The sequence below is a fragment of the Eumetopias jubatus genome, unplaced genomic scaffold, assembly GCF_037043125.1.
Source record: "Eumetopias jubatus isolate StellerSeaLion01/CBP00866 unplaced genomic scaffold, mEumJub1_p1.0 scaffold_10, whole genome shotgun sequence".
Classification (NCBI taxonomy): domain Eukaryota; kingdom Metazoa; phylum Chordata; class Mammalia; order Carnivora; family Otariidae; genus Eumetopias; species Eumetopias jubatus.
In genome coordinates this window covers 48,456,554-48,473,092 of record NW_028274816.1, presented here as the reverse complement: position 1 = coordinate 48,473,092, position 16,539 = coordinate 48,456,554, and the positions used below count along the sequence as shown (strand labels likewise).

At 51.6% G+C, this 16,539-nt stretch overlaps 2 protein-coding genes across 2 annotated transcripts; one reads left to right on the top strand and one right to left on the bottom strand.

Annotated features, from left to right (window-relative positions):
* Positions 1–4,840: 4,840 nt before the first annotated feature.
* COX7A1 (cytochrome c oxidase subunit 7A1) lies at positions 4,841–6,587 on the top strand. Its single transcript, XM_028123635.2, has 4 exons — positions 4,841–4,955; positions 5,702–5,788; positions 5,932–6,016; positions 6,469–6,587. The coding sequence occupies exons 1-4, from the start codon at positions 4,941–4,943 to the stop codon at positions 6,522–6,524; spliced, it is 243 nt and encodes an 80-aa protein (XP_027979436.2). The 5' UTR covers positions 4,841–4,940; the 3' UTR covers positions 6,525–6,587.
* Positions 6,588–7,279: 692 nt separating this feature from the next.
* Positions 7,280–15,627, bottom strand: CAPNS1 (calpain small subunit 1). Its single transcript, XM_028123626.2, has 11 exons — positions 15,470–15,627; positions 14,354–14,571; positions 13,358–13,391; positions 12,985–13,074; positions 12,772–12,829; positions 12,610–12,674; positions 10,335–10,403; positions 10,163–10,241; positions 9,905–10,021; positions 8,017–8,075; positions 7,280–7,830 (listed from the first exon to the last, which is right to left on the bottom strand). The coding sequence occupies exons 2-11, from the start codon at positions 14,551–14,553 to the stop codon at positions 7,804–7,806; spliced, it is 798 nt and encodes a 265-aa protein (XP_027979427.1). The 5' UTR covers positions 14,554–14,571; positions 15,470–15,627; the 3' UTR covers positions 7,280–7,803.
* Positions 15,628–16,539: the final 912 nt, after the last annotated feature.

The window sequence follows — 16,539 nt, the reverse complement described above, 5'->3', positions numbered from 1 at the left end:
TAAAATCTTTAAAAAATTATTTTTTTAAAGTAATTCTACATCCAGCATGGGACTTAAACTCTTAACCCCAAGGCCAAGAGTTACAGGCTCCACCAACGAGCCAGCCAGGCTCCCCTAAGTATGTATTTCTAAAACATAGACTTTTTTTTTTTTTTAACACAACCACCAAAACCATGTCACATATAAAAATTTTCAAATTATTTGTAAAATGAAATATTCAAGCATTTGGGGAAGTATCTAGAGGAAGAATACAGATATCTGCAATTTACTTTGAAACACATCAAAAAAGATATAGATTGATACAGATATAGATGGCTAGTTATATGATAAAGCAAATATAGCAAATGTTTACGGTAAAATAAAATCTAGGTGTTAGGTATATGAGTGTTCACTCTAAGATGTCTTCACCTTCTCTGTAACTTTGAAAATTTTTTTTGTACTAAAATGTTGAAGGAAAAGTCCATTATTGTTCAAGTTTCCAAGTGTCTCAAAAATGTCACAATTTCTTCTTTGACTGTTTGTTCAAAAAGGTCTACATATTGACATTGGTTGGTATAGGCATGGTCTTTAGACCACAGTATTTTGTCGCCTTTTTGTTACAGCAACAAAGTCTTCAAGCTAGCTAATACAGGGCAGCATAGTCTATATCCCCCAGCTGGCTCCTTACCCAGAGTTTGAGCTCTTTTGTCCTGCAAGTCGACAAAACCATTTCTAAAAGAGATCTGAGCAATGACAGCAGCAGCTTCTTGATTCGGGCTTCCTGACTCCAGGTCAGTGCCACAGGGGGGGTGTGTTCTCAACCTCATCCCTGAAAGGGCCACTTCTGAGCAAACGGCTTTCTGAGGTCAGCTTTTAGATGCTTCCAGTCATTCCCGGATCGCTAGCCTGGAAGCAAGATGTGTGTTGGGAGCCTGATACCGGACTCAATCAGAACCTGAGCGGAAGGGAGCCGCTTAACCGACTGAGCCACCCAGGCGCCCCTCCCTGAGGCAAGCTCTTGGCTGCCTGTTCTGCCTCCCTAGGGCCTGGGACCTGTGCAAGGGCATCAGGAGGGTCAAGGTCCAATACGCATCCATTGTCTATGACCTCTGAGGGCAGGGCAGAGGGTCAGCCCTGCCCCTTCAGTCACCATGCCATGGCACATTCAACAGGTAACCCAGCAGGAAAGAATGTTTTGCCCACCTTTGATCCCTGGCTCTTCTTGGCACTGAAGTTGCATTACCCCAGGCACCATGCCCATGGGAAGGGCAGATGCCTGGTTTGACTTCCCCATCTCTGGCCAGGACACAAGGAGTTGGTGCAGTGGCCAGTGGGGAGAGGGGAAGCCAGCAGCCAGTGGGCAGTCTAGTTAATGACACATGCTGTCATTAGGCACATTTGTGGGCATACAAAAAGTTGCAGGGCAGGTGCCCCAGATGCCTGTCCCTGCTCACCCCAGAAGTTATCCATTGCCCGAGGGAGCACAGAATTAAATAGCAGATTCAAAAAACTATGACAGGTTGAGAGAGATCACAGAAAAAAAGGAAAAAGCTTTATATTTTAGTATTCTTAAATAGATTTTTTAAAAAGATTTTATTTATTTATTTGACAGAGACAGTGAGAGAGGGAACACAAGCAGGGGGAGTGGGAGAGGGAGAAGCAGGCTTCCCGCTGAACAGGGAGCCTGATGTGGGGCTGGATCCCAGGACCCTGGGATCATGACCTGAGCTGAAGGCAGACACCCAACTGACTGAGCCACCCAGACGCCCCAATATATTTTAGTATTCTTAATGGCACTTTTTTCCCTGCTGTTTCAAGAAGGGGTCCCACGTTTTCATTTTGCACAGTCCCCACAAATTAGGTAGCAATCCTGATTAGAAGGCACTCTTTCAGTCTTTCCAACCTTTCCGGCATTCAATCCCTAGATGGATTTCTATTTTCTTCCCTGAACACTGATGCTACGGCTGCAGATAACAGGGTACAAGTGGATGAGTGTCACAAGGGCGGCCATTCCCTGAGGACGCTCAGAAATATCTAGAACATAGAAGTAAGACAAGCACGGAGGTCCTCCTTTATTAAATGTGTGGGAGGGCGCCTGGGTGGCTCAGTTGGTTAAGCAACTGCCTTCGGCTCAGGTCATGATCCTGGAGTCCCGGGATCGAGTCCCGCATCGGGCTCCCTGCTCGGCAGGGAGTCTGCTTCTCCCTCTGACCCTCCCCCCTCTCGTGCTCTCTATCTCTCATTCTCTCTCTCTCAAATAAACAAAATCTTTAAAAGAAAATGTGTGGGAGTGAGCAAATGAGAGAACATTTGGATTACATTTCCTTCAACAAATATTTATCAAATCCACCCATGTGCCAGATGCTGGGGATGCAATGGAGTCTAAGTCAACAGATGGATAAATAGAAAAGCTACAGTTCTCCAGGGTGACAAACTGAGCACAGAGGTGGGGTAAGACAGGAAGCAGCCAAGACAGTTGCTATGCAGCCAAGTCATTTTGTATGCATGTTTAACAAATGCAGAGTCAAATATGGATTCACAAGAAGCCAAGACATCACACACACACACAAAAATACCCATTCAAACAAGGAAAATTATGCTGCCCTCCATTCCACTCAAGGAGTGAACAGCATATGCTCCCGAGTGAGTATGAGATATGGGCATAATCTACTACTTCCTTGGTTCCCATGTCTCACATGGATAAATGTGTGCTCTCTCTCTCTCTCTCAAATAAATAAATAAAATCTTTAAAAAAAAAACAACTCAAAGTAAGTAAGTGCATCAGCTCTCTCTGCCCTAGTCCTTACTCTTAGGGCAATGTGATGAAAGCCAGGTCAATTGTCCTATGTGAGTAGCTGGGTGGCCCATGGGCAAGAGACAATGAAAAATTATTTTTCTCTGCTTAACAATGAGGCAGCTCTGTGCCTACAGATCTATGAGGGGAGACCAGAAGAGACACTGGTGCAGTGAACCAGGACGGAGAAGACAGGGTGGCCTGGACCAGGGTGAAGGAGCTGGGGAAAAGAGGTGAACGGAAGTGAGAGACCCAGGATCCCTCCTCAGGAATTAGGAATGGGGAAGTAGGGAACAATGCTGAAAATTGGAAGCAGTTGGCCACACCAAGCCCTGTCCCATGAGAGGCCAACTCAAATGCCTACCAGGACAGGGCAAGGAATATGAATTAAGTGAAATAGGTATAAGATATTAGGGGTTGGTGGGGACTTGGGTGAAGTGGAAATGCATGTCCCTATGTCAGTAGCAAACTACCCCAAATTTAGTGACTTCAAATAATAAGCATCTATTAATTTCTCCTGATTTTGCATTCCCTTCCTCGCTGCCTGTCAAATAAATAAAATCTTAAAAAAATAGATATGAATATAGATATATAATTTGTTTCTTAACCATCTTAAGGTAATAAGTTACAGATACGATACCTTTTACTCCCAAATACTTCAGCCTGTATTTCCCCAAAACAAGGACATCCTGTTACATAACCACTGCACAATCATCAAAATCAGGAAATTAACACTGACACGATTTTATTGTCTAATCCACAGACCTTTTTTTAAAATTCACCCACTGTCCCACAAATAAAAAGTTTTAAGTGATTTTTCCTAATCCAAGATTCAATCTATAAATTGTGGATCATCAGGGTTTTCCTTTGTTTAAGCCCTTATCTGTTAGAGATACATATGTAAATATGAAATATGATGTTGGCATTTGCTTTAAAATACTTCAATAAAGGGGAAAAAGGAGTTGAATGGGGCAAATACATGAAAAACACTGTAATCGTGGTCATTGTTGAAGCAGGTGATGGGTCCTTTCTCCCTGCTTTTCTGTTTTGAAATCTTCCACAGTAAAAGGAAAATTAAGTATAAAAATACTTGATATATAACTCTGTTAAAAAGAAAAATCACAGGCCCAAGATAGAGTCACTTATGCTAAGGCCCCACTTCAGTAAACCGAGACTTAATACCTAACCTAATTGTAGTTTCCATACCCCCAGGAATGTAAGGGGAATTTACTGGTCAACACTAGGAGGCAATCCCATAAACCCCAACCATTCCCCTTAGAAGGGAGACCTAGCCTAAAACAATGCATTCTTTGCTAATTCCTGCCCCCACCCCCAGGCCTTTCAAAACCTTTCCCTTTCTGTAGCTGCAGGGTGCTCCCTAACATTCGCTAGATGAAATGCTGCCCAATTCATGAATCATTTAATAAAATCTTTCAGATCTTCACATTTACTCAATTAAATTTGTTTTTTAACAAGCCTACCGCTAGAAAGCAGTAAAAATAAGGGCTCTTATTTGTTTCTGTGCAGTTGTGATTAGCTCAGTTATGCAATAATTTTGCAGGTTATTACCATGATTATAACTGTTAACTCAGTTATGCCGTTCTATGAGCTCATTTAATGCTCTCAACACACCTCTGAAGAAGATCCTGACTTAGCCTCCACGTTACAGATACGGTAACTAAGGCTCGGAGGTGCAATCACCCAGTCTATGTACATAGAACAGGAAGCTGGAATCCTTTTATCTGCTCCCTCACTCGCTCTCCAATACGAACTCCGGTAAGGATAGATCTGAGAGACCCCGGGAGAGGAACTGCACTTGCCCCAGACGAGTATCTCCGCAGAAACAAACCAAAAAATGTATTCCCAGGCTCCATTTACCTCTCTCCACTTGCACCAGCAGAAATTCCGAGTAACAGATGGATGCTTCGGACCTCTTGGCGCGGGGGGCGGGACTGGAGCGTCCCCTCGGCACGCCTATTGCACGAATCCGAATCCGGCAGCCGGATTTGCCCGGCTTCCCCCACACCCCGCCCGCCGCCACAGACCCCCGGCCAGGGCGGTCACGCGGCGCGCCGAAGGCGTGGCCTGGGATTCCCGGGGAGGGGAGGGCGCTGTGTGTCCTTGGGCCGAGAGGGGAGGTGACTCCGGCCGAGGAGGAGGACGCAGAATGAGGGCCCTGCGGGTGAGGGCCCCCAAGGGCCGGGCCGGGGAACCTAACCCGGAAGCCCTCGCCCCAATACGAGACTCACTAAACATCCCGAGATCTGGGGCCTTGGAACGTGAGCCCCCTCAGGGTTCGGGACTCCCTCCTAAACAGCCTGGGACCCTCAACGCCCGCCTCCTAACCCAAGGGCTTCTGAGACAGCCGGGGACCCCTAACATGGCCCAGCGGCCCGGTTTGAGCTTCTTCCCTTCATCCAGGGCCCCTTTAACATCTCGCGACGTAGGCCCTGGGAACTTAACACCGCTTCCCGTCCCCCGGACTTCTTAGGCAGTATGGAAAGCCCACTAGGCACCCGGATCCAGGAGTAGATCATTCCCGGGACTTGGGCTCCCCCCGTTAATCTAGGAAACCCTCCCCACCAAAAAACAAACAAACAAAAAAACCCCACCATCTCGGGACTTGGACCCGCAGAACAAGTGCCCTTTCTGGGTCGGCTCCTCTTCCAGGACCCTCTAGACAACCGGGAAACCTCTAAGCCAGCCTCTCTAGGCGCGAGTCCCCTTTTTCTGGGCCTTTCTCGGCAGAAGCCCTTCCCTCCTCGCACTGGCAGTTCGGATCTTGCCTTTGAGACATACGCAAGGAATAGGGCAGTCCCGGTGTCCGGGCCTCAGAGAGCCCGTATCCTCTTCCCACCCCGCACAGCCAGGCCCTCTGGGGACACCCTTTCAGGTGTCTCCGATACCCATCCACTTCCTCCCCGCCAGGTCTCCCAGGCGCTGGTTCGCTCTTTCAGCTCAACCGCCCGGAACCGCTTCCAGAACCGAGTGGCTGAGAAACAGAAACTCTTCCAGGTAGGCGGAGCAGGGGTGGGGAGAGGGGGAAGAACCCAGACCCCAGGCTCCGTCCTGGAGCAGAGTAGGGGGAGACGGGATATAGGGATATAGTCCACAGAGCAACCTGTACCCGTTTCTCATCCGATGCCTCCACCACCCAGGCGGACAATGACCTTCCGGTGCACTTGAAGGGCGGGGGAACCGACAACATCCTGTACCGAGTGACCATGGGGCTCTGTCTAGGGGGTGAGTGCCGGACAGCCACCGTCTGAGCTGTTGGGGGAGGTGGCGGGCTCGAGCTGGAGTGAGGAAGGGTCTGGTTCCCAGGCTGAGGTTTGGGGAGAGGGCTAGGGGCTGGGCAGGGGCTTAGGGAGGGGACTGAATTCTGAGCTGGCCAGGTTTGGGGATGGTCCAGGAGCCCAGGCTAGCAGATAGGGAGGGAGCACCTAGGGCTTGGGCTTCTGTCCCAGGAGGGGGTGTGGGGCCCAGGCAGGAACCGTGAGGAAAGTTGGCAGCCTGGTTTGGATCAAGGCTAGGGGATTCTCCACCTGAAGTGCAGTTTGGGAAGGGAGCTGGGGTCTGAACTGGAGCTGGGATCCAGACTGATGATTGAGGAGCCTGCAGAGGGGCTTTAAAAGCTGAGATGGGGTCCAGGGAGGCAATTAGGATCTCACGCTGTCACCCTCCTCCCTCCCTAGGTACCGCCTATAGCCTGTACTGCCTTGGCTGGGCCTCCTTCCCTCACAAGAAGTGAGACCAAGAAACTTGCAGAACCTGCACAAGCATTAATAAATATGCTGGCTCTTTGGGGAACCCAGTCCAGCTGTGGCCTCCATTTGTTTGTACTCCGCCCATCTTCCCACCACCAAGGAATCGCCACACTAGGACAGCCCATTGCCCCAGCCCTGAGTCCCTCATGCTGGAGAATGACTACAAGGCTACTCATAGGATATTGCTGCCTCTCAGCCCTCCTGAGGGGCTGGGGAGCCCAAACAGTACCCCTGGGCTGCCTTGCAGGGCTTGGGGATCTGGGATCATGTCCTGGAACTCGAGAGGGGCTCTATTCTGGTATCAGGCAGCCCTTCTCCCTGCAGAGGCTCAAGGGCGGGAAGGAAGATACTGAGCATGGTCCATGACACAACAGAGGCAGAGGTAAGTGAGGACAGACTCACTCAGGACAGAGCCAAGAGGGAGCAAGCATGGCCTTGGGGAACAGAGCGGGGAGAGGGGGTGCAATACTGAGACCTCCCAAGGGCCTGGCTCTTACAGCAGAAGCACAGATTGCCCAGGCTTCTGGGTCCCAGTCTCAGCCTCCACAGGATCTGTAAGGGATCTCAGCAAGAATGAGACTGCAGCTCAACCAGAATCCAGTATGAGAAAAAGGACAAAGACAAGAAGAGGGATAGACATGAGACAGACCGAACCACCCCTGTACTCCAGGACCTAGACTTCCCTCTGCCCCCGACAGAGACAGAGCCACCCCTCGACGCTCAGAACAGGAAGCAGATCTCCGAGCAGCAACCGGGGTGCTTTTATTTCCTCCTGGGCCTGGCAGGCTGAGAGCAGAGGCAGACAAAGGCACAGGGGCACCTGGGCCTGTTAGGGCCTAGAGTTTGGCTGCCAGGGTGGTTAAGTGTGAACAGGTGTGCCAGAGTGTGCAGGGACTGGAGTGACCCTCCGGGAACCAAGAGAAGGGCCCTTGGGGTGTGGAAACCACGTAACTGTTGGGTTTGGCACAGGTGCATGAGGCAGGTTGTGGAGTGGGTGTGGGATGGGTGTACCGGGGGCGGGGTGACCCTCGGGACAGGGTGTGTTGGAGTTTCTCAGAGCCACAGGTAACTCAGGGCATGGCATGTCGGGGCATGTTGGGCCCCGGCTGTTGACTAAGAAGCTGAGTGCCAAGGGTTGGGGGAACCAAGGTCAGTAGGGCCCATGAAGACGAGACTGCAGCCTGGCTCAACCCTGGGAGAGACGGAAGAATCCAAGGTGACTCCTATAGTGAGGTGATGAGGGGGCAGGTCTGGGGTTCCCATTCAGGAATACATGGTCAGCTGCAGCCACTGGGGAGAGGAAGGGCACAGGGTGAGGAGCAGGGAACCAAAGAATAGCAGACACCTTTCTCTGCTCTCCCCCCAGGGGTTGTTGGGAAAACAGGAGGGAGGGAGCCCAAGCTCTGAGTTGGTACAAGGAGCTGAGGGGAAGGGCTTCCCTCCTGGGCACCCACATCCCAGAACGGGAGTTCTTACCTCCTGGATGTTCACCTGAATTTGTCCAGTGCCATCCTTGTCAAGAGATTTGAAGGCACCTAGAGAGGGAAAGGGTTGGGGGATTTGGCTTTTAGGATAAAAATATACAGGGGCACCTGGCTGGCGCAGTCGGTAGAGCATGCGACTCCTGATCTCAGGGTCGTGAGTTTGAGCCCCAAATCGGGTGTGGAGATAACTTAAAAATAAAATCTTAAAAAGAAAAAAGATAAAAATATACTAACATATGGGATGATGGTAATAGTGGCTAGCACTTGGAGCACCTGTCTCGTTCAGTTGGTGGAGCATGCAACCCTTGATCTCCGGGTCATGAGTTAAAGCCCCACATTGCATGTAGAGTTTACTTAATTAAAAAAAAAAAAAAATCTATCTATCTATGTATCTATATGAAAAAAATAATAAAATAGGGGCACCCACTTCCTGCTCCTACTGTCTGGTGTAGTCCCCACTCATGTCCTGAAACCTGACTCCATGTTCCCCACCCAAAGCGAAACCTAGGCAAACCAGGGTCTACACTGTCTTTGCTCCCTCTCTAACAACTCAGTTACCGCCCTCAAGTATCCACACATGTGGTGTCCTGGACACTGCACTCACTGCAGTTCCTCCTGGCCCTCTTGCTGGTAAATCTAATGGCCATTTCTTAGGCCTTCTCATAAGTGACTTTTGGAATCATCTGCCCTTATTGTCCATTCCCCCTTCCCTTCATGTCCCTGACATACCTGCCCCTTTTTCTCTACCCATGGTTGGTTGGTTTGTTTATTTTTTAAAGATTTTATTTATTTGACACAGAGAGAGAGAGAGCAGGAACACAAGCAGGGGGAGTGGGAGAGGGAGAAGCAGGTTTCCCGCAGAGCAGAGAGCCCGATGTGGGGCTCGATCCCAGGACGCTGGGATCATGACCTAAGCCGAAGGCAGGCGCTTAACGACTGAGCCACCCAGGCGCCCCTCTACCCACGGTTTAAATGCTTTGCCCTCCCTGGGCTCTTCCAGAGGCTGAGATCTTCCTAAAGCCAAACCTGACCCCATCCTTCCTCTGCCTAGAACCTGCTATGGCTCTCCATTGCCCCCAGTAATGTCGGAGCACCCCTGAACATGGCACTCACAGCCCTGCATGGCCTGACCGTGCCGATTGCTCCTGCTTCCTTTTACTCAGTTCTCTCAGATCCAAGTTCAAATTCTGGCTTTGCAACTTCCTAGCTGAGTGGCTGGGAGCAAGCAGTTTTGCCTCCTTGAACCCTAGGTTCCTCCTCCAGAAAATGGGGACAATAATTCCCACTTGACCGTGGTCTTAAAGATTCAGTGCATTCATGTTCATGAGAGCCCTCACAATCCAGCCCCTACTAACCCCTCCCAGCCTTATGTCTCTGCATCCCAACCCCTCTCCAGCATTCAGAATTGAGTTCAACAAAAAACACCAAAAGCACTGCCTTCTCTTTCCCTTTGCACAGGCTGTTCCCACAGCAACACTTGTCTCCACTCTCTCCCTGGGGTCACTCCTCTTCATCCCTCAATTCACACCTGTCGTCCTCCAGGAAGCCCTTCTTGACCTCAGAGTCTGCATCGAGTGCCTCCTAGGTTCAGATAGCTCACTGGGCTTTCCCATTAACAAATCTAAAGCCACTCGGCCCTGAGCTTCTCCTCCCAGGCCTGATCACTGCCCTGAGCTTCCCCTATCCCAACTGTAACCATTCTGAGCAGTCACCGTCTGGTGATTTGCCTCTCCTCCAGTGGACTGTGAGTGACGTGAAGGCGGGAACTGGGCTGTTGCTGTCCCTGGAATTGCTCACCTCGGGGTCAGGCTCAGAGAAGACCCTGGCCAAAGGAGGTGGGACAAATTCCCCCCGAGGAAGAGAGCTAGGGTGTCACTCACGGAACATGGCGTCCAGCCTGACCAGGCAGCTGATGAAGTTGTCAAAATCCATGTTCCCTCCTTCATCCGAGTAGCGTCGGATGATCATGTTGTAGAGATGTTCATTCAGGTGGAACCCTGAGAATGGTTTCCTTTCTCAGGTGTGGGGGCCAAAAGGCCCGACCCACTCCCACCCCTAGGATTCAGGCTCAGACCAGCTCATGGGGGGCTGCCTTACCAATGCCACCCCCAGTCATACCATATCCCTGTCAGCCATACCTGCTGCCTCAAAGGCCCCTGGGAGTTCACTGCTGCAGATGGTACCTGAACGGTCAAGGTCAAACTGTTTGTATATGGCCTGTGGGGACAGGGAGGTAAGGATTCAATTGAACATCGTAGGGCGTGGCATCTTCATGGCTTGAGGTCTTTTGAGTTTGAGGTCACCACGCACCTGCCACTTTTTGATGTTGTTCCACAAGTACTTGAATTCTTGGAAGCCCAGCTTGCCAGTGGTGTCACTCTGGTGGAGGGGTGTTAAGAATAGTGTAATGACTATACCCAGATGCATGCGCTGTATGCACTGTGATCATGACCAAGCAGGGGAGTCTAGGCTAAAACCTTGGATATGGTTTGACTTTTCTTTTTATCCATACGTAGTTTAGTTCATGTTTCTTTTTTTTTTAGGATTTTGGGGGCTCCTGGCTGGCTCAGTTGGAAGAACCTGCAACTCTTGATCTCAGGGTCGTGAGTTGGAGACCCACATTGGGTGTAGAGATTACTAAATAAATATATATTTTATTTTTAAGTAAAATAAATTAAAAATAAGCCATAACCATAACTTCTCTAAACTATAAATTCCTCACCTAAAAATAGTAACTAACTTCTCATTTATAAACATTTTTTTTAAGTTCCAGCATTTTTTTAAATTTTTTTAAAAGATTTTATTTATCTGAGAGAGAGAGAGAGGGATCGAGAGAGAGAAGAAGCAGGGGGAGAGGCAGAGGAAAAGGGAGAAGCAGACTGCCCGCTGAGCAGGGAGCCCACCGTGGGGCTTGATCCCAGGACTCCAGGATCATGACCTGAGCCAAAGTCAGATGCTTAACTGACTGAGCCACCTAGGTGCCCTCATGTATAAAATTCTTTTTTTTTTTAAGATTTTATTTATTTATTTGACAGAGAGAGACACAGAGAGAGAGGGAACACAAGCAGGGGGAGGGGGAGAGGGACAAGCAGGCCTCCAGGTGGAGCAGGGACCCCGATATGAGGCTCTATCCCAGAACCCTGGGATCCTGACCTGAGCAGAAGGCAGACGCTTAACTACTGAGCTACCCAGGCACCCCTAAAATTCTTAATAGCAATTCAATTTCATGAATGTCAGGACATGTGAAAAACAAGGGTATCTTAGAACTCTAAGGAAATCAGGTGATGACAGTACATACCTGCTGGGTTTGTGATATAAGCAGAATGAGATAAAGCCCTTAGCTCAGGGGCTAATGTTTGATAAACTCTCAATAATAATGATGGCCAAGATTTATCAAGTTACCTAGTACATGCCAGGCAGTGCTAAGCTTCTCAGGAACATCACTTTTCTCACTAAATCCTTAAGACACCAGCCTCACCAGTATTATTCCCCAGTCACAGCAAAAGAAACCGATTCAGAGATGAACATCTACCTAAGATCATAGTAGCAGCTAATGCGTACAGACCTCTTACCATGTGCTACATGCTGTGCTAAACCTTTTGCATGTAGCTCCAATTCAGTTTCACCATTATCATTCACTTCATTTTACAGACAGGCAAAATGAGGCACAAAGAGGCTCAATAACCTTGCTAAGCGGCACAGCCAAGCTTGTAGAACTCTGTGCAACATATGTATGTGATCACATGACAACACACGTGTCTACATTTTCTCTATGTGCTGAGCGTGCACATATCCAAGATCAGCTAATGACTGGCCCATGTGCAAACATGCATGTGTGTTCCTGTGAACATGCCTTCACGTATCTTCACTTATACGGTGTGCCCTTGTATACATGTGCACGTATACGGCCACACCTACAGCAGTTATAAGCTTGGGTTCTTGGGGCACCTGGCTGGCTCAGTCGGTAGAGCATGCGACTCTTGATCTCCCCGTCCTGAGTTCAAGCCCCACGTTGGGTGTAGTACTTACTTAAAAAAAAAAAGAGAGAGAAAGAAAGAAAATAAGCTTGGGCTCTCAAGCCTAAAAACCTGAGTCCAAATTCCTATCCTGGCACTTACTCTTTTCATATACCTTCAGACAAATGATTGCCTCTCTCTGAGTCTCAATTTCTTTGCCTACAAAATGAACTCTAAGAATTCTGCCTTTTTGGGATGCCTGGGTGGCTCGGGAGGTTAAGTGTCTGCCTTCAGCTCAGGTCATGATCCTAGGGTCCTGGGATCGAGTTGCCGAGCAAGGAGCCTGCTTCTCCCTCTGCCTGGCTCTCCCCCTGCTTGTGCTCTCTCTCTGACAAATAGACAAAATCTTAAAAAAAAAAAAAAAAATCTGCCTGTTTAACATCATGGCTGTGACGCGCCAGCTGATGTTACTATTTATTGCCACAAGGCCTGGTGTGTGGTAGTGGGTGTGTCTTCTGATATACGCATGTCCACGTTTGTGGGTGTGCAAGCTACACCCTGGCTGTCCCAACCGTGCTCTCACAAAACTCCTTCACCCAGGGCTCCAGTCAGATTGCCCCCAAGGATACATCCATCACGGCCACCATGCTGCGACATGTGTCAATGCCAAAGCCATCAGTTTTCAGATCAGGGTCTGTGGGGGACAGGTTGAAAGTCAGAGGCCAGAGGTCACAGCTACCCCAGCGCCCATGACTCTAAACCTGCCCTATATGTTGAGCACAATAACTCACGTCGGGTTACGACCTTGTTGAGAATGTTCATGAGTTCTGTGGCACTGACCTCCATGTCCTGTGGGGAAAAGTCAGGGATGGTTAAAAGGGAAGAGTGTCATGAGGGAGAATGGGGATTCTTTGGGGATTGCCATTGTTGAGTGTGTGTGCAAGGGCAGCCCAAAGGAAGGCATGGAGAAGTTAGGACAAGGATGGGGGCCCAGGGTTACTTACATCTCCAGCCAGCTGGGCAAACAGCCTCCGGAACTGCCGGACCTCCTCGCTCTCATTGGCCTCAATGTTGGAGTAATGGGTGCGTGGAGGCTACAGAGGGAGAGGATCTCAGAGCGAGTGGGGTAGGGGTGCCCTGGCCAGGACAGCCCTAGGTGGGAAAGTCAGAGTGGGCTTGGTGGCTGGGTGATCAAAGGAATGAGAGATGGTCAGTGGACAGTGGCTATAGCTAAGATCCATGACTATGTTTGGGGACATGGCAAGGGAGAGACTTAATGAGAGGAATTTCATAAGAGGGACAAAGGGACAATGATGGATGCTGAAAAAGGCCTCGGAGTGAGAAGCAGGGTCTCTGATTATGGAGGGGGGTGCTTACCGGAGGCTCTGGGTTGTACTGTGCAGCTGCCTCACTGAGGGGAGACAAATAAGGGAGTTAGCGCCAGTGGGCGGGGCCTCCAAAGACCACCGCAGCCCCCGCGCCCCAACCCCCCAAACCCCAGCCCACCACCCTCCCTACCTCTCCCTCTGCTTGACTTATCTGTCCTTGTCCTCACCCGTTCCTATCTTTGCTGCTCTGGCTGCACCTGGCAGGAAACTCAGAGCCCCGACCCCACAGTAGGCGCCACTCCTGCCAGGGCACACCTGCCCAACGGCAGATTCCTCAACAGATCCAGCCCCTTCGACAGCTCAGCTTCATAGAAGCTCTGACCCAGCTTCCTGGGGCTTCACCCTCCTCAGGTCCCTTCTGTCTAGGAACCGACTCCATCCTATGGCTTCCTAAACGCCTGTGTCTTCCCAACACCCCACCCCAGCTCCATGAGTTCCCACCCCTTCGAGGGGTGGCCATGGTTAATTAGGCCCCTAACGACAACCTGCTCCACCTCCACCAGGTCATATTTCTATTTTAATCCAGACAGTTCCCAGACAGACCCAGCCCCTTCAAGATCATTTCCCCTATCCCATTAGGCCTCGGCCTCTTCTGGGTCCACCCCCTCACCGACCCACTACGACGGCCATGCGGGTGCCCCCATAAGGCAAGTCATGCCGGCCTGAAGAGACCCCAAGCCTCATCGGCTCCGCCCCCTAACGTTCGTCGCCCGGGTAGCTGGAAGCAGGCATTAAGCCCCACCTCCCGAAACCCCAGCCGCGCCCCATCAGATCGTCCCCTCAACAGTCAGACTCCGCCCATGTCAAGCCCCGCCTCCTGAACTGCCATCAGCCTCCTGACGGTCAGCCCCCTCCAGGCGGATCCCGCAGCCCAGGCCCAGCCCAGCCTAATTAAGACTGCAGGTCAGCCGCCAGGTTACCTCAATCTATGCAGGCGGGACATGCTCCTCCGCCAGGCCCCTCCCCTCTTCGGGCCCCGCCTTACCTGATGGCACTAATGACCCCGCCCAGGATGCGCATGGCAGTTCCGCCACCGCCGCCGCCTCCGCCGCCGCCGCCGCCGCCGCCTCCGCCGCCTCCTCCCGCTCCGCTGATCAGGCCTCCGATCACATTCCCCAGGCCCCCGCCCAGGCCCCCGCCTCCCCCGCCGCCGCCTCCCTTCAAGAACGAGTTAACCAGGAACATGGCTGCAAATTAAGATTCCTGAGGGGGGGAAAAAGGGGTCAAAAGGCCGCATCGCCATTGAGCCCGCTCCCTCCACACAAAAATACGCCTTTCTGGCAGCTGGACTTCGGGGGAGTAATATGTGGCCTCCGGGCGGGAACTTATCCTCCGGCTGGAGCTTGAGGGTCCGTTTGGGATGGGGTCGGGGCTTCTGGAGTAGTGTAGTTCTCGGATGGGTGGGATAGGGACGGAAGATCGGGTTTGAAATCCCCTCTGGGTCCAAAGGATCTCCGTCTAGCTAGAGGGACCCTGGACTCAGTCTATGCATAGGCATCATTAAGGGTAAGGGTCCCGGTCTGGTGGGGTTCTCAAGATGGGGGCCCAAGTTGGTGTGAGGCATCTTTGACGTGTCTGGGCACACGAATCTGAGATCGAGCCCCAGAACTGGACTTTGGGGTCTTGGGCGGGTCAGGGGCGCCGATCAGAGATTCTCCACCTGGAGGCCTCTGGGGCAGGGTTTAGGAAATCCCAGAATGTGAGCCTGAGGGTTTCGAGTACTCCCAGCAGCGGGATTACAATGTCACCGCTGGTTCTGTGCGCTCGGGTCTAAGACTGTTGGTATGAATTCCGGGGCCCGGGATAACGGGGTTCCCATTATAATTTAGAAAACGGATCTAAGGATCGTGGTTCTGGGTACCCCACCCTGGGCAGAAATGTGTGGGATCTCTCAAATCCATGGGCTCGAATTTTAGATCCTGAGGCAGAGGGTAGAAGAGTCCCCGCGGCGGGATAACTCGGTGCCGGACAGACTGGGGCTTCAAATCTGAGATCATGAGTCTGGGCGACCCCTGAGATCAGGACTTAAGGGTTTCGTGGGATATGGGGGCCGCAAGGACCGGGATTACGGAGTACAGGGGTAACCAGATCGGGCGCTCACCGCCTCGCTCACACGTCCTCCGGTCCGTTCGTCCGAGCTGCTCCCGGGCCTCTGGCCGCGTCCGGCTCCGTAGGGCGGGGCCGGTGACTCAGGCTGCCTGGACCGGGTTAGGCTCTGCGGGGCGGCCCACCAAGCATCCGCGCGGTCCTAAAGCCTGCACTGAAGCTGCGCCTGCGTGCGCCGGGCCCGCCTCACGTAACGGGATGCGGCCGCCGCGGCTCCGCCCCGCTCGTTTCCTGAGCTGTGGCTTCCGACCCCGCCCAGACTCCAGAGGTCTGAGTTCGTCCCCTGTTCTCCGGGTCAGGTGAATGAATCCACGGGGGAAGTTCAGTCGCCACGGCCCAGATCACCCCCTACTGTTGCAGTGTGGATTCGCTTCCATGCGGCCACGGGTGCGGTTTTCGGTCCGCTGGAAAAGGGACTCCTGGCACGCGGCCCCTGTCCTAGCCTTGTCGCGACAAAGCATCTGGAGACCCGAATTTTGTTTGGCCCACAGCCCGGGGACAAGCGCCCGCATTTGGGGCGGGGGCTAAGGCTAGACTAGATTTCCCGGGACCCTGCAGCAACCCGCATGGCGGTCAAACTTTGCCGCCTACAAAAGTCGCCTGTGCCTCCTCCACCCGCACCTTTTTACCCCGAGTCAGGGTCGCCAAGTGTCGCCTCCTTCTTCCCATCTCTATAGAGGGGCCTGGGCACAGGAAGAGTCCCTCTGGCCACGGCCTGGTTTCTGAGGCTAGATGTTCCCGAGATCTGGTGGAGGAGTAGGGGCTGGGGAATGCAGAAGCGGGCAGGGAAAATGGCGACTGAAACCTCCTTTGGAGATCGTTCGCTCTCGGGCTCCAGCCTCCAAACTTCAGGGCTCCTCAGAGGGAGTTAAATCTGGTTCCCAGGCATTCTGGATGTCTGGCCCTTAGAATCTCCCCTGGAGGCTGGCTTAGCTTGAGTCTGAATCCTGGCTCTGCTATTTAATAAGTGGGATCCTTTGGGCTCCGAGCAAGGCTGTTTTTTGTTTTGGTTTGTTTAAGCAAGGACTTAATAATCTGTAAAATGAGAACAGGGGTTCCCATTCC

Coding starts and splice junctions, on each gene's coding strand:
- COX7A1 (XM_028123635.2), top strand. Junction 5,789..5,931: donor AGAAACAGAAACTCTTCCAG/GTAGGCGGAGCA, acceptor TCCACCACCCAG/GCGGACAATGACCTTCCGGT. Junction 6,017..6,468: donor CATGGGGCTCTGTCTAGGGG/GTGAGTGCCGGA, acceptor CTCCCTCCCTAG/GTACCGCCTATAGCCTGTAC.
- CAPNS1 (XM_028123626.2), bottom strand. CDS start 14,553: ATGTTCCTGGTTAACTCGTTCTTGAAGGGAGGCGGCGGCGGGGGAGGC. Junction 13,392..14,353: donor GGGGTCATTAGTGCCATCAG/GTAAGGCGGGGC, acceptor GTCTCCCCTCAG/TGAGGCAGCTGCACAGTACA. Junction 8,076..9,904: donor CAGGCTGGACGCCATGTTCC/GTGAGTGACACC, acceptor TTCCCTCTCTAG/GTGCCTTCAAATCTCTTGAC.